The sequence below is a fragment of the Staurois parvus genome, unplaced genomic scaffold (genome assembly GCF_062004578.1).
Source record: "Staurois parvus isolate SC_StPar_1 unplaced genomic scaffold, SC_StPar_1.0 ptg000136l, whole genome shotgun sequence".
Lineage (NCBI taxonomy): Eukaryota > Metazoa > Chordata > Amphibia > Anura > Ranidae > Staurois > Staurois parvus.
This window is the reverse complement of record NW_028317932.1, coordinates 1,356,523-1,369,850: the sequence shown is the minus strand read 5'-3', so window position 1 is coordinate 1,369,850 and position 13,328 is coordinate 1,356,523. Positions and strand designations below refer to the sequence as shown.

Below are 13,328 nucleotides of genomic sequence, written 5' to 3'. Positions count from 1 at the left end.
GACTGCGGACAGCACAGGGATGACCAGAGACTGCGGACAGCACAGGGATGACCAGAGACTGCGGACAGTACAGGAGATGACTGCTGACCTTTGGGGGGGGGGGGGGAGCGGGTACCTGAATTTGACAGGTACCCGCTCCTACTTCCGCTGAGTTGTTCTTTGATCTTACCTGTTCCTCTATCCAGCCACGCGCTGTCTTCCCGGCTTCTGTAGTGTCAGCGCTCGGCATGACAGCCGGGTGCCCAGTGCGCATGGGCGAGAAGCACTTGCGCTTTGTGATTGGTCCGGCGGCTTCTGGGATCTGTCATGTGTCCCAGGTACCGCCTTACCATTCACAAAAAGCACCGCTTCTTGCGCATGCGCACTTGGCACCCGGCTGTCAGGCCCAGCGTCCACACTACAGAAGCCGGGAAGACAGCGCGCCGCTGGATAGAGGAACAGGTAAGATCAAAGAACAACGTAAGTAAGAGCGGGTACCTGTCAAATTCAGGTACCCGCTCCCCCCCCCCCCCTCCCCAAAGGTCAGCAGTCATCTCCATAAGGTCCCGCTGCAGGGCTGAGCAGCCGGCCCGGTATTCTGACACCGCACCGGCCGCTCCATATTTGCTCCATAAGACGCACTGACATTTCCCCCCCTTTTTTTGGGGGAAAAAAGTGCGTCTTATGGAGCGAAAAATACGGTAATTCTCATGGCTCTATTATTCGCACTTCCTCATGGCTCTTTAAAAGTGGTTTTGCTTGCATGGTGTAGGACACACAGGCTACAGCTGAGCCTTCTAAGCAGACATGGAAGCCTATACTCTCTATGGAAGACTGTACTGACCTCCAGCCTGGATAGCAGTTAAGCAGCTTAGGATATCACTTCTACCTGCCGATTTATGTTATACATTGTAAAGACTACTGTTCTCTGTGCGATACCACTGATTATGCTGGTTAAAAATCCCATGGACAGACTTTAGTAGACTGAAATGGTTTCCCATATGCATATGTAGAACTGTCAGCATAGAGTGAATGCGTGCTCAGGTTACTCTATGTATTTCTACAGAAATGTTATAGTTAACAAGATGAAAACATATGTACAGACTTCATGGGATTAACAAAATCATTTTGACTCTTCCCATTCAAGGAGCAATCCAGGGTACATTTACACACAGATAATAATTGTATATGTGTGTTTATAATTTTTGTCTTGTGTATATCGTTTTGCCTAAAAATAACAAATATGAGCTGAAAAAAACTATGTATATTCGGCTACAGATGCTGCTTCTTATAATACAGACTTGGCATCAAATCTTTAATTAGATGCAAGAACTGTATCGTTGTGCATCTGAGCAGTGGTAAAGAAAACCATCTGACTTAAAGCCTTTCTAGTTCTATTAGCTAGAGAAACCTTTCATTTGAAAAATTATATAAGATTTAAAAAAAGTAGTCTTTATTAATTACTGGTTTAATCTTTGTGTTTTTTCACCTGTCACAGAATAGCACAAACATATGGATTACAAGAGAGTTGCATAAAAATTATTTCTAACAAGAAACAGCTTGAAACTGGTAGGTGTAACTCTTCCTATTCTGTACTTACATGCATCGATGTTAAATATTTAAACATTTTTTGCTGTTCATTTACAGATCTTTTCATTTTTCCTAAAGAAAAATACTTGTGTAATGTACTTTACCCACCAGGTTTTAACAGGCTCTATGTAACCCTATGTTCCTTCATTTCCTCCTCTTTCATATCTGAATTGCCAGACTACCAGAGGGTCAGGTTACCCAAATTTGCAGATTTAGGGAGATTTCACACACCTAAGGCTGCAGTTTCCTCACTTATGCATTTCCCTTTATCCAAACCTTTAAAATCTTTCATCAGAGTAAAAATAATTAAAGTGGAATTCCAGTCACAATCTAACTAAGGCTAAACTTACTCTCACCCCCTTTCTAAGCCTATTCTATCTAACCCTGTAAAGAGAAGATCCCTATATTTATTCTGAAGCCCCTCTGGTCTCCAGCAGCTGCTTCTGTGTGTGGAAATGCCTGGGAGATGATGTCACCCATAGACTTACTGTGGGGCATCCCCACTCTACACAGAAGCCGCCACAGACAGCTGATCCTTGAACCGGACCAGAGCAGCTTCAGAATAGGTTATCATTTGGCACTTCTTGGGGTTGGGTGGGTACCTGACGTTTGATAGGTACCTGCTCCCACTTCCAGTTGGATCACCTTGACCCCCTCCCCCGTTCCCCTGCAGCCTTCTCAGTCACATCACTTGTCCCAGAAGACCACAGGACCATTCAAAAAGCGCAGCGCAACTTGAGCAGCCAGCGCCTGGACCCAAAGCCAATTGAAGAATCTGCTCAAGGATAGCGTTAGATCCCTGGACAGGTAAGTGTCTTTATTTTAAAAGTCAGCAGCTACAGTATTTGTGGATGCTGACTTTTAATTTTTTGGGGTGAGACTGGAGGTTGTAAACCTCAGAAATGAAAAATGAACAGAGCATATCCCTCTACAGTGTGAATTTGCCTCAATCCAAAGCACTGAGTGTGTTTTTCTGTCTCCTCTCTCTTCCATCTGCTATGTGCATTAGTCACTTCTGACACCACAGAATCTCAATAGATGGCTCTGCTCCCCCCTCCAGTGCACAGAAGGTTTTTGACATCCTCAGCTGTGCATGTTTCCCAATGAGACTATGTAGAAGGGGGTGTCCGTTCCCTCCAGCTACCTCAGATTACACTCCGCTCCCCACTATATGTTGTGCAGAGTTGACACCTACCCCCTGCCTGTTGGAGCTGAAAATTATTATTATTATTATTATACAGGACTTATATAGCACCGACAGTTTGCTCAGCGCTTTACATTATGGAGGGAGACAGTACAGTAACAATACAGTTCAATACAAGAGGGATTAGAGGGCCCTGCTCCTTGGAGCTTACAATCTAGGAGGGAGAGGATAGTGGTACAAGAGGTAATTAGCTGTGGGGGATGGAGTGGTTGGGGGAGTAGGGGATTCCAGTAGTTAGCCGGGGTCGGGGTAGGCTTCCCTGAAGAGATGAGTTTTCAGAGTGTGCCTAAAAGTGAGCAGAGTAGGCGATAGCCTAATAGCTTGGGGTAGGGAGTTCCAGAGGATGGGTGAAGCCCGTGAGAAATCCTGGAGATGAGCTTGGGAGGAGGAGACAAGGGAGCTAGAGAGTAGGAGGAATTGCGAGGAGTGGAGAGTATGGTATTTCATTTGGGTGCAGCGTTGCATGACCGCGCAATTGTCAGTTAAAGTAATGCAGTGACATATTGGAAAAAAATGACCTGGTCAGGAAGGGGGGTAAATCCTCTGGAGGGCAAGTGGTTAACCAAGTAAAAAATATTGGTTTTTTTTGTTTTTTTTCATTTTTGTTTATGTAATATAAAATAAAAAGCCCAGTATTGATCAAATACCACCAAAAAAAAGCTCTACTTGTATGAAAAAAATTATATAGCTTTCAGTTGGGTACAATGTTACACAACTGCGCAATTGTCAGTTAAAGTAACTCAGTGGCAAATAGCAAATAATGACCTAGTTAGGAAGGGGGTTAACTCTTCCGGAGGGCAAGTGGTGTACTGGTAGTATTGAATAGAAGGTATCATCCCTAATTACTTTGTTACCTCATCCCTACAGTATATCACTGCAACTCCCGGAAAACACATTAAGTGGGGATGTGCTTAAGGTCAAGATTTTTAGAGGTCCAGTGGGTGGGAAAAGTAAAGGATAGCTTAGGTAACAGATGGTGCCTTCTCTTTAGCACTTCCTTTTCTTCACTTCCCTCCTGTTACACCTGTATTTAGGGTGTAACATGCACCTGTCCACATCTCCTCTCCCCGATCCCTTATTGTGACAGGTGGGGGATCCTCTCCCAACACCCGCTTTTAGTTTGAAAGAAGTGTTGCTGTCCAGGGCTGCACCCAAACAGCTATGTCATTTATTCTCAGAGATCTTTGAATGAACTACAAGTACCACCTGCCACCGCGGCAGATGCATTGTAGTCCTCAATGAACTGTGAGGGCGATGGTGAGCGCTCTCATAGTTCATTGATTCTCCCTGGATCTCAGTAACTGTTTGCCCATATGGGAGGTAGGGGCAGATAGTTGACTGAGAGTCTACAGGATCCTGGCATTGCATCTAGAATCTGCTGATCGTGGGTGCCAAGCTTTACAGGCTGCAGTGCAAAAAGATAATAAATGCACATTGTTTTACCTGCAAAATGAAGTGCATTTAATATTCTTTAAAGGGTGAACTTAGCCTTTAACCCTTTCGCTGCCACACATCCACGCTCCTCCCCTTCTTTCTGTGATCCAGAAAGTGATGTGTATGACATCACATCCGGGTCACCCCTGTCCCTTTCACAGCTAGCACAGCCAAAAAGCATTGGAATGCAATCTGCATTGCAATACATTTAGTGGAGCCCAGAGTGTTACATAGTTAGACTGGCTGAAAAAAGACAAAAGTCCATCCAGTTCAACCATTAAAAAAAAAAAGTTATAATCCTATACACAAAGTTGATCCAGAGAAAGGCAAAAAAAAACAGCAAAGCATGATCCAATTTGCTCCTGCAGGGAAAAAAGTTCCTTCCTGATCCCCCGAGAGGCATCAGATATTCCCTGGATCAACTTTACCTATAAATGTTAGTATCCAGTTATATTCTGTATATCTGGGAAAGAATCCAGGACTTTTTTAAAGCAATCCACTGAGCTGGCCAGAACCAACTCTTGAGGGAGTCTATTCTACACTATCACAGCTCTTACTGTGAAGAAACCTTTCTGTGTTTGGAGATTACATTTTTCCTCCAGATGTAAAGAGTGCCCCCTTGTCCTTGGTGATGAATATCTCTACACAGAGTTCACTATATGAACCACTGATGTATTTATACATGTTGATCATATCCCTCCTTAATCTCCTCTTCTCAAGAGAGAATAAATTGAGTTCCTCTAATCTTTCCTCATAGCTGATCTCCTCCATGCCTCTTATCAGTTTGGTTGCCCTTCTCTGCACTTTCTCCATTTCCCCAATGTTCTTTTTGTGAATTGGTGCCCAAAACTGAACTGCATATTCCAGATGAGGTATTACTAATGATTTGTACAGGGATAATATGATATCTCTCTCTCTGGAGTCTATACCTCTTTTAATACAAGAGAGGATTTTGCTTGCTTTAGAAGCCGCAGCTTGGCATTGCATGCCATTATTAAGCTTGTGATCTACCAGAACTCCCAGATCATTCCCCCAGTTGTACCCCCCTAGTATGTATGATGCATGCATATTCTTAGCCCCCAAGTGCAGAACCTTACATTTATCAACATTAAACCTCATTTGCCACATAGTTGCCCAATTACACAGTGCATTGAGGTCGGCTTATACATTGAAGAAATCCTGTAAGGACGTTATTCCACTGCACAGCTTGGTGTCATCTGCAAAGATTGAAATTGTATTTTCAATCCCAGACCCTATATAGTTTATAAATATATTAAAAAGTAAGGGTCCCAAAACTGAACCTTGGGGTACACCACTGACACCCCTAGACCATTCAGAGTATGAATCATTAACCACTACTCTTTGAATATGATCTTTTAGCCAATTTTCTATCCATTTACATACAGATTTTTCCAAGCCCATAGACTTGACTTTACACATTAGCCGTGTGTGGGGAACTGTGTCAATCGCTTTTGCAAAATCCAAGTATACCACGTCCACCGCCACCCCTCTGTCCAAGGTTTTGCTCACCTCCTCATAAAAAGAAATCAGATTTGTTTGACAACTTCTGTCTTTCATAAATCCATGCTGTCTGTTGCTTAAAATATTTTTTTCCAGCAAGAACTCATCTATTTGGTCTTTTATTAAACTCTCCAGTATCTTCCCAACTATAGAAGTTAAACTAACAGGTCTATAATTACTTGATAAAGATTTTGACCCCTTTTTAAATATTGGCACCTCATTGGCCTAACGCCAATCCAGTGGTACTATGCCAGTCATTAGAGTCCCTAAAAATTAGAAACAATGTCTTTGAAATGACAGTGCTCAATTCTTTAAGGCCCCGTGGGTGTATGCCATCTGGTCCAGGTGCTTTATTCACCTTTATTCTGTCTAAATATTTTTGGATCATATCAATTGTGAGCCAATGTGGATCATCTGGAGCTGTGTCAATACCTTGCCCATTATGAACAAGGGCTCCCCCATGCTCCTTTGTATACACAGAGCTGAAGAAGGTATTTAATAAATTTGCCTTCTCTTTGTCCCATGCGGTGGAATGAGAGCAATAATTATAACACCAGACCTCCTCTGTAACACTAAACTGATGACCTATAGCGGGCTTTTGAAGTGTCATCTATAAAAAATATAGGCTGCTGAATCTTGTCGCCGTTTCACAGGCGCACACAAATTTAAGGTTTGACATTTGGGGTATCTACTTACTCGATGCAAGCTCATTTTTTATATTTTACCAAAAATTTGGGTAATTTACTGTGTTTGATTGCCCTAAAATTCACGTTAGTGGTTTTTACTGAAATTTTGCGTTTCCTAGACCTTTGCAGTAATATTATGTGACACAAAAAAATTTGGAACTACCACTATTATATTCCGTAGGGTGTCTGCTTTCAGAAAATATATAATTTTGGGGGGTTTTGTGCAGTCTTCAGACCTGAAATATTTTTTTAAACGTGTGCAGAAAAAAAAAAATAAAATACCTCTGGCAGCGAAAGGGTTAACACTTCTTGCTGTGTTTTCTTTGTCCACAAGATGGAGCTTTCACATGGATAATAGAACCATCACCCAAGTTTTCACTTTGCATTACTTGGAGTTGATATCACCTTTGTACTTGTGCCTGTTGAACAGACATAGCTGCTTTCATTTAATTCTGTGTTTTTTAACTTGAGTTTTAATAACTAACCTTATATTTCCGAAGGTTAAAAGATCTTGTCTTGTCTGTTTGCAATTTTCCAGTGGATCATATGTGTGTACAGAATTTCACAGGGTTTATGGAATCAATTACCTCCCTGGGACTGGAGGTGTCAGATGACTGATTAGAAGCTAAGCTGGTTAAAATTGATTAGAAATAATGGGATTCTTGCTTGAGACTCCTATTATCCTGTTTCTCTGGAATGTTTTGCTATAAATATAGGTAGCAGCTGCTAGCTCATCTGTGACAGTAAAAAAAGCATGAGTCATGGAACAGGTATAGAAAGCCATCCAGGCAATGCATAAAGGGTGTCATAGACACCCTTTAGAATTGCGTTGGGGCGCAGCAACTAGAGTGACGATACTTGCGCCCAATTCCGCCTGTTAGGAGGTGAGTAGAGAGATTACCGTATATACTCGAGTATAAGCCGACCCGAATATAAGCCGAGGTACCTCATTTTACAACAAAAAACTTGGAAAAACTATTGACTCGAGTATAAGCCGAGGGGGGAGGAATAGTGCCCCATCGTTGGTGTCAGTGGGGGGAGGAATAGTGCCCCATCGTTTGTGTCAGTGGGGGGAGGAATAGTGCGCCATCGTTGGTGTCGGTGGGGGGAGGAATAGTGCCCCATCGTTGGTGACCCCTGCTCCAGCCTGGGCTCGCTCGCTCCGTCCCTCTCCCATGGTACACACCGGTCAGATATCTTCCTTCTCCGGCCGCTCTCCTCCTCTTCACTCGCTCGATCTTCGCGGTGCCGCTCGGCTCCTCCTCTCCAAGCTCCACCTCCTCGCCGGTGATTGGGCGCCTGTGTGCCTCTCCTGAGCTACAGTTCCGGCGGCCAATCACCGGCAAGGATTGATCCCGGGGGTGTGTCCAGATGACAGGCACGGCTGTCATCTGCAGACGTTGACTCGAGTATAAGCCGAGGGGGCCGTTTTTCAGCACAAAAAATGTGCTGAAAAACTTGGCTTATACTCGAGTATATACGGTACCTCATCAGTCTCTTGCTGCTTCTCACTGTCCAGCCAGTAGGCTGAGTATGGTAAGAGGATTCAACTGCATTCTTTCTACAGTCCGAGACTCTACCAATGAAATCGTCTGCATGGCTGTGCTGTATGGCAGACCATGTGAAGTCTAGGAACTCAATGGACAGAAATACAAATGCTTTGGAAGGTCAAAGACTTTCTATATACAGTATTATTATACAGGATTTGTATAGCACCATCAGGTTGCTCAGCACTTTACAATATAACGGGAGACAATACAGCAACGATACAGTTCAATACAAGAGGGTTAGGAGGGCCCTGCTCCTTGGAGCTTACAATCTAAGAGATGTATTTTAACTGTCTATATAGCTGTTTGCCTAAAATCAGCTTTATTATTATTATTATTATTATTATACAGTATTTATAAAGCGCCAATAGTTCACTCAGCACTGTACATTACAAAGGGGGACAGAACATGTGACAGAACAATACCAATACAATGCAAAACATGAGGGGATTGAGGGCCCTGCTCTTTCGAGTTTACAATCTAAGAGAAAGTAAAGAAATCTAAAAAGTAAATCTATTTTTTTTGAGGAAAGAAAGAAAACTACCCATTCTGGGTGATCTATGTACATTCTGGGGATTTCAGCAAACTGTTGCAGATTCCTATCTGTTCTGAAGAAAAAGCTGTTTGTTCCATTATGTCCTGGTGCACTCTTTGTGTTCTAATGAAAAAAGCTACAGGGTCTGTATCTCTTTAGTATGTTTCTAAAAAGTAACTCCACTTTTGTGAAACAAAGCAAATAAAATAATATATATTGCTACAGAAGCCTTATTGTAATTTAATGTTTAAAATTGCCTTACCATTTCAATCTGCAGCCTCTGTAATTTTCTGTAAAATTCAATGCAATATGGCGACCTGGAGGCTTTATGTATACATTTTGTGTGCAGAATTTTGTGAGAAATGTCAGTTCTTGATTGTGTGATTGGCTCACTGACTTTCCCAGAAGTCAGATTTTAGGCATCCTCTGCAATAGAAATTTTAGTTTTGGTGAGATACTCTACAAAGGTAAAGAGTAACTCCACTTTTGTTTTTTTTTTTATAATTTAAATATTTATTAATTTTCCATTTTAATTACATTTCATCATCACAATATAAATATATATATATAAAAATATATTCTATAGTATTATATTAACCAACATTTCTACTTTATATACTCTATGCTACCTTTCCCCCCCACCTCCACCCCCCACCCCGTATCCCCTCTACCTATTCTACCTTTTCTCTGCGTCTTCTTATATCAGCAAGTGGAATTTTTCTGTTGTTATCTTTATTCTTTCCTATACCTCATATATAATCTAGCTTTTTCCCAGTTCTCCCATTTCCCATAGTAAGCCTCCATCTTATCTTCTTGGGTATGGCACAACCTTTCCATCTTTTTAATCTGCTCGACTCTTTCAATCCAGTCCTCTTCCTTTGGTGCCTCTATTCGCCGCCAGAACTTGGGTATTAGGGCTTTTGCAGCATTTGTATAGTACCATATCCCTGATTTTTTATATTTATTTACCGTTATATCCGTGATGTGCAAAATACATACTTCTGGATCTAGATTTATGTCTATTTCTGTCAATTTTCTTATTAAGTGGATTATTGTTTTCCAGAATATCTGGATTTTTGGGCATCCCCACCATATATGGTATATTGTGCCTATTTCTCCACATCCCCTCCAACACAACGGTGTACTCTCTCCACACATCTTATTTTCTACTGTTGGTGAAATGTGCCATCTTGTCAAACACTTATAGTTCATCTCTACTTCTCTCATAGAGACATTTTAGTGAGTTAATCTATACATTCTCCTCTGCTTTTCCTCATCTATCACCACTCCCATATCCATTTCCCATTTTGTTATATATGTTGGCTTTGTGTTTGTGTCTAATTCAGTGAGTATTTTATAAACTCTAGCAATCCCGTGTTTCCCATCACCTTGTGTTCCTAATATCTTTTCGAACAAGTTCCAATTGTCTCTTGTCCTTAAAGGTCTTGGCAAACTTCCAACAAAACACCTCAATTGGAAATACCGCCATTCGTCTAATTTAGTGAAAATCTCTCCCTCTTTTTTTTTCAATTCGCCAAATGCTCCTATTTCATCTCCCACCAAGATATCTCCTAATTGCACCTTATCTTTTTTAAACCACTTCCCTCCTATTTCTTCTCTGCCTGGGGGAAAAAACTCTGTATTTTTTAGTGGAATCAGTGTGGAATTAAAAGTCCATTTCATACTTCTGTGTAAGTTATCCCAAATCTTTAAAACATTCAAAGTGTATGTATTTACATTGTCATTTAAACCCCTATACTGTGTTGGCACCCATATCATTCTTCCCAAGTCTATTCCGCTGAGTTCATTCTCTATTCTCACCCAGCTTTTTTTATTATTAAATATCCAATCTATGGTTCTTGCCAATATTACCGCTTTGTAATATCTTTTAAAGTCTGGGAGCCCTAAACCCCCTCTTTCTTTCCTCCTACTTAGCAGTTCGTATGACAGTCTTGGTTTTTTATTCCTCCATATGTATCTTGTTATCAGTTTCTTAATTATTTTAAAGAAAATCTCTGGGAGTTTAATTGGGATCATTTGATATCTATATATGATTTTTGGTACTATTACCATTTTTACCAGATTAATACGGCCCATCCATGTCGGGGTTCCTCCCTCCAATCTTTTTAATTTGTCTCTAATCTCATTAATCAGTGAAATATAGTTTCGTTTATATAGATGTTTATGTGAGGCTGTAAGTTTTACTCCTAGATATTTTATATCCCTGTCTTTCCATTTAAAGGGAAATTCTTTTTGTATCCTTTCTTTTTCGTTTTTTAAGATGTTTATATTTAGAATCTCCGTTTTTGTTGGATTTATCTTTAAATTTGATAGTTCTCCGTACTCCTTTAGTGACTTCATTAAGTTTGGAAGTGTTATCCTGGGGTTTCCTACATAGAACAACAAGTCATCTGCGAAAGCAGCAACTTTATGTTCTGTATCTCCTATCAGGATTCCCTTTACGTCTCTATTCAGCCTTATTGTTGACAATAGTGGTTCTAGTGATATAACATACAGCAATGGGGACAATGGGCATCCCTGTCTTGTTCCGTTTGACATCTCAATGGGTTCTGACCTCTCCCCGTTTACCCCAATAACCACCGAGGGGTATCTGTACAGCTTTCCTACCCACTCTCTCATCCTAGGCCCGATTCCCAAGGCTTCCAGAGTATCCATCATGAATCTCCAGTTTACCCTATCAAACGCTTTTTCAGCATCTATAGACAGTAGTACCACCGGTTCTTTTCCCTTTTTACTCTTTTGGATTAGCATCAATGATCGTACCCCATTATCTTTTCCCTCCCTCCCTGGAATGAAGCCCACCTGATCCTCATGTATCCATCCAGGCATTAGCTCTTTCAATCTATTTGCTAGGACCTTTGCATACAACTTAGTGTCTGTGTTCAATAGTGAAATAGGTCTATAGCTCGAACACTGAGAGGGATCCTTTTCCTCTTTTTGAATGAGCACGAGTTGGGCTTGTAATGATTCTCTTCTTACTTCCATCTCTCCACCTAGTGCATTCATATAGTTTTTGAGTTTTGGTACTAAGATTTCACTAAATTTTTTATAGTATCTCACTGTATAACCATCTGGACCTGGGCTTTTCCCCGACACTGTCCCCTTCAATGCTAGTTTTATTTCTTCCTGTGAGATATCTGCATCTAGGGACTTTAGTTGATCCTCACTTAATTTTAGTAACCCAGCCATTTCCAAATATTTCTTTCTTTTCTGATTCTTCTCACTGTCTATAGTTTCTGAACCTTCCAAGGGGCTTATATTGTACAGTTTCCTGTAATATTCTATGAAGGCTTTGGTGATATCTTTATTTGAGTGTTTCATGTTTCCTTTAGCATCTTTTATTTTTTCTATATAATTTCTATTTTTCTTTTTCCTCAGGGCTCTCATCAGATACTTTCCAGGTCTTTCTCCCCATCTATATCTCTCACTTAAAACTCTATTATATACTTTTCTCCTCTCCTCTTCTATCATTTCTTTCAGTTCTTCTTTCTGTTTTTTTAACTTCAGCTCTATTTCTTTTGTTATTCTATTCTTATGTATTTGTTCTAATTTACCTATTTCTTCTAAGAGCTCATTCATTTTCTCCCTTCTTTCTTTTTTCTTTCTTGCCCCAATCGCCATTAATATTCCTCTTATATAAGCTTTGTGAGACTCCCATACTGTGGCCGTTGACACCTCCCCTGTCTCATTCTCCTTAAAAAAGCATTCGATCTCCTCCCCTATTTTCTGAGCTATTTCCTTTTCCACTAAAAGTGTCTCATTCAATTTCCATCCCAGCCCTCCGCTTTTCCTTCTCCTCCATTTTCATAATAACTGGAGCGTGATCTGATAAAGATATTGTCTCTATTTCTACCTGGGTCAGGTGGTCAATTAATTGGTGTTCTATTAATATATAATCTAGTCTTGAATATCTCTTATGCATATTTGAGAAAAAAGTATAATCTCTATCTTGCGTGTGTGTAATTCTCCAGGCATCTACCAATTGACTTATGTGTAATTCTTTTTTCAATAATTTCAGGGCCTTACTTCCTTCTGTCTTTATATGGGAGGTGGCGTCCCTTTGTGGGTCCATACAAAAGTTAAAGTCCCCTGCCAGGATCAAACGTCCTTTTTTAAAGTCCATCAGCTTCCTCAACACCTTTTTCAGATACTCCTCCGGTTTTTTATTAGGACAGTAGATATTGGCCAGTGTACATTCGATCTCCTGTAACTTGCCCCTTAAAAACAAAAATCTCCCATCTGGATCTGTTTTTCTATCTTCCAACTCGAACCTAATGTTCTTTGCCAGGCCTATTACTACCCCTTTTGCTCTTTTAACCGGGGAATCTGCATAATACCATGTTGGGTGGTTTCTAGACCTCAGCCTAACATTTGAACTTATCTCAAGATGTGTCTCCTGTAGAAATATCACTGAGGCATCTCTATGGTGTAATTCTTTAAATAATCTATATCTTTTCCCGGGGCAGTTCAACCCATTTATATTATATGTTATAAACTGAATCTCTTCCATCTTCCTTAAATTTCCTCTTTTCTCCTCCATCTATATTTTTCATTTCTCTCTCCTTCTCCCTTCTCACTTGCTTTTATATCATCTATTATTTTGCAGGAAAAACAACCTCCCTCTCCCATTTCCCACCCTTCCAACCCCCTCCCTCCCCCCTCCCCTCCCCCCTCTTTTTAGGCCTAACATTTGCCTACTAATCATTTATGGCTTAAAAAGTCCACCTTTGATTTGGTCCTTGGGCTAAGACTCCGTCCATGGACGACTTTCCCCTTGTCTAACCTCCCCATAACCTCCCAGGCCCCACCTG

General features: G+C 40.9%; 1 protein-coding gene across 1 annotated transcript in view; it reads left to right on the top strand.

Moving 5' to 3' along the window:
- NUB1 (negative regulator of ubiquitin like proteins 1) overlaps positions 1–13,328 on the top strand; it is an 87,971-nt gene that overhangs the window by 13,898 nt on the left and 60,745 nt on the right. Inside the window, exon 5 of the mRNA XM_089673120.1 lies at positions 1,478–1,548. Within this exon, the coding sequence (XP_089529246.1) occupies positions 1,478–1,548 (71 nt within the window). The remainder of the gene's footprint in view (positions 1–1,477; positions 1,549–13,328) is intronic.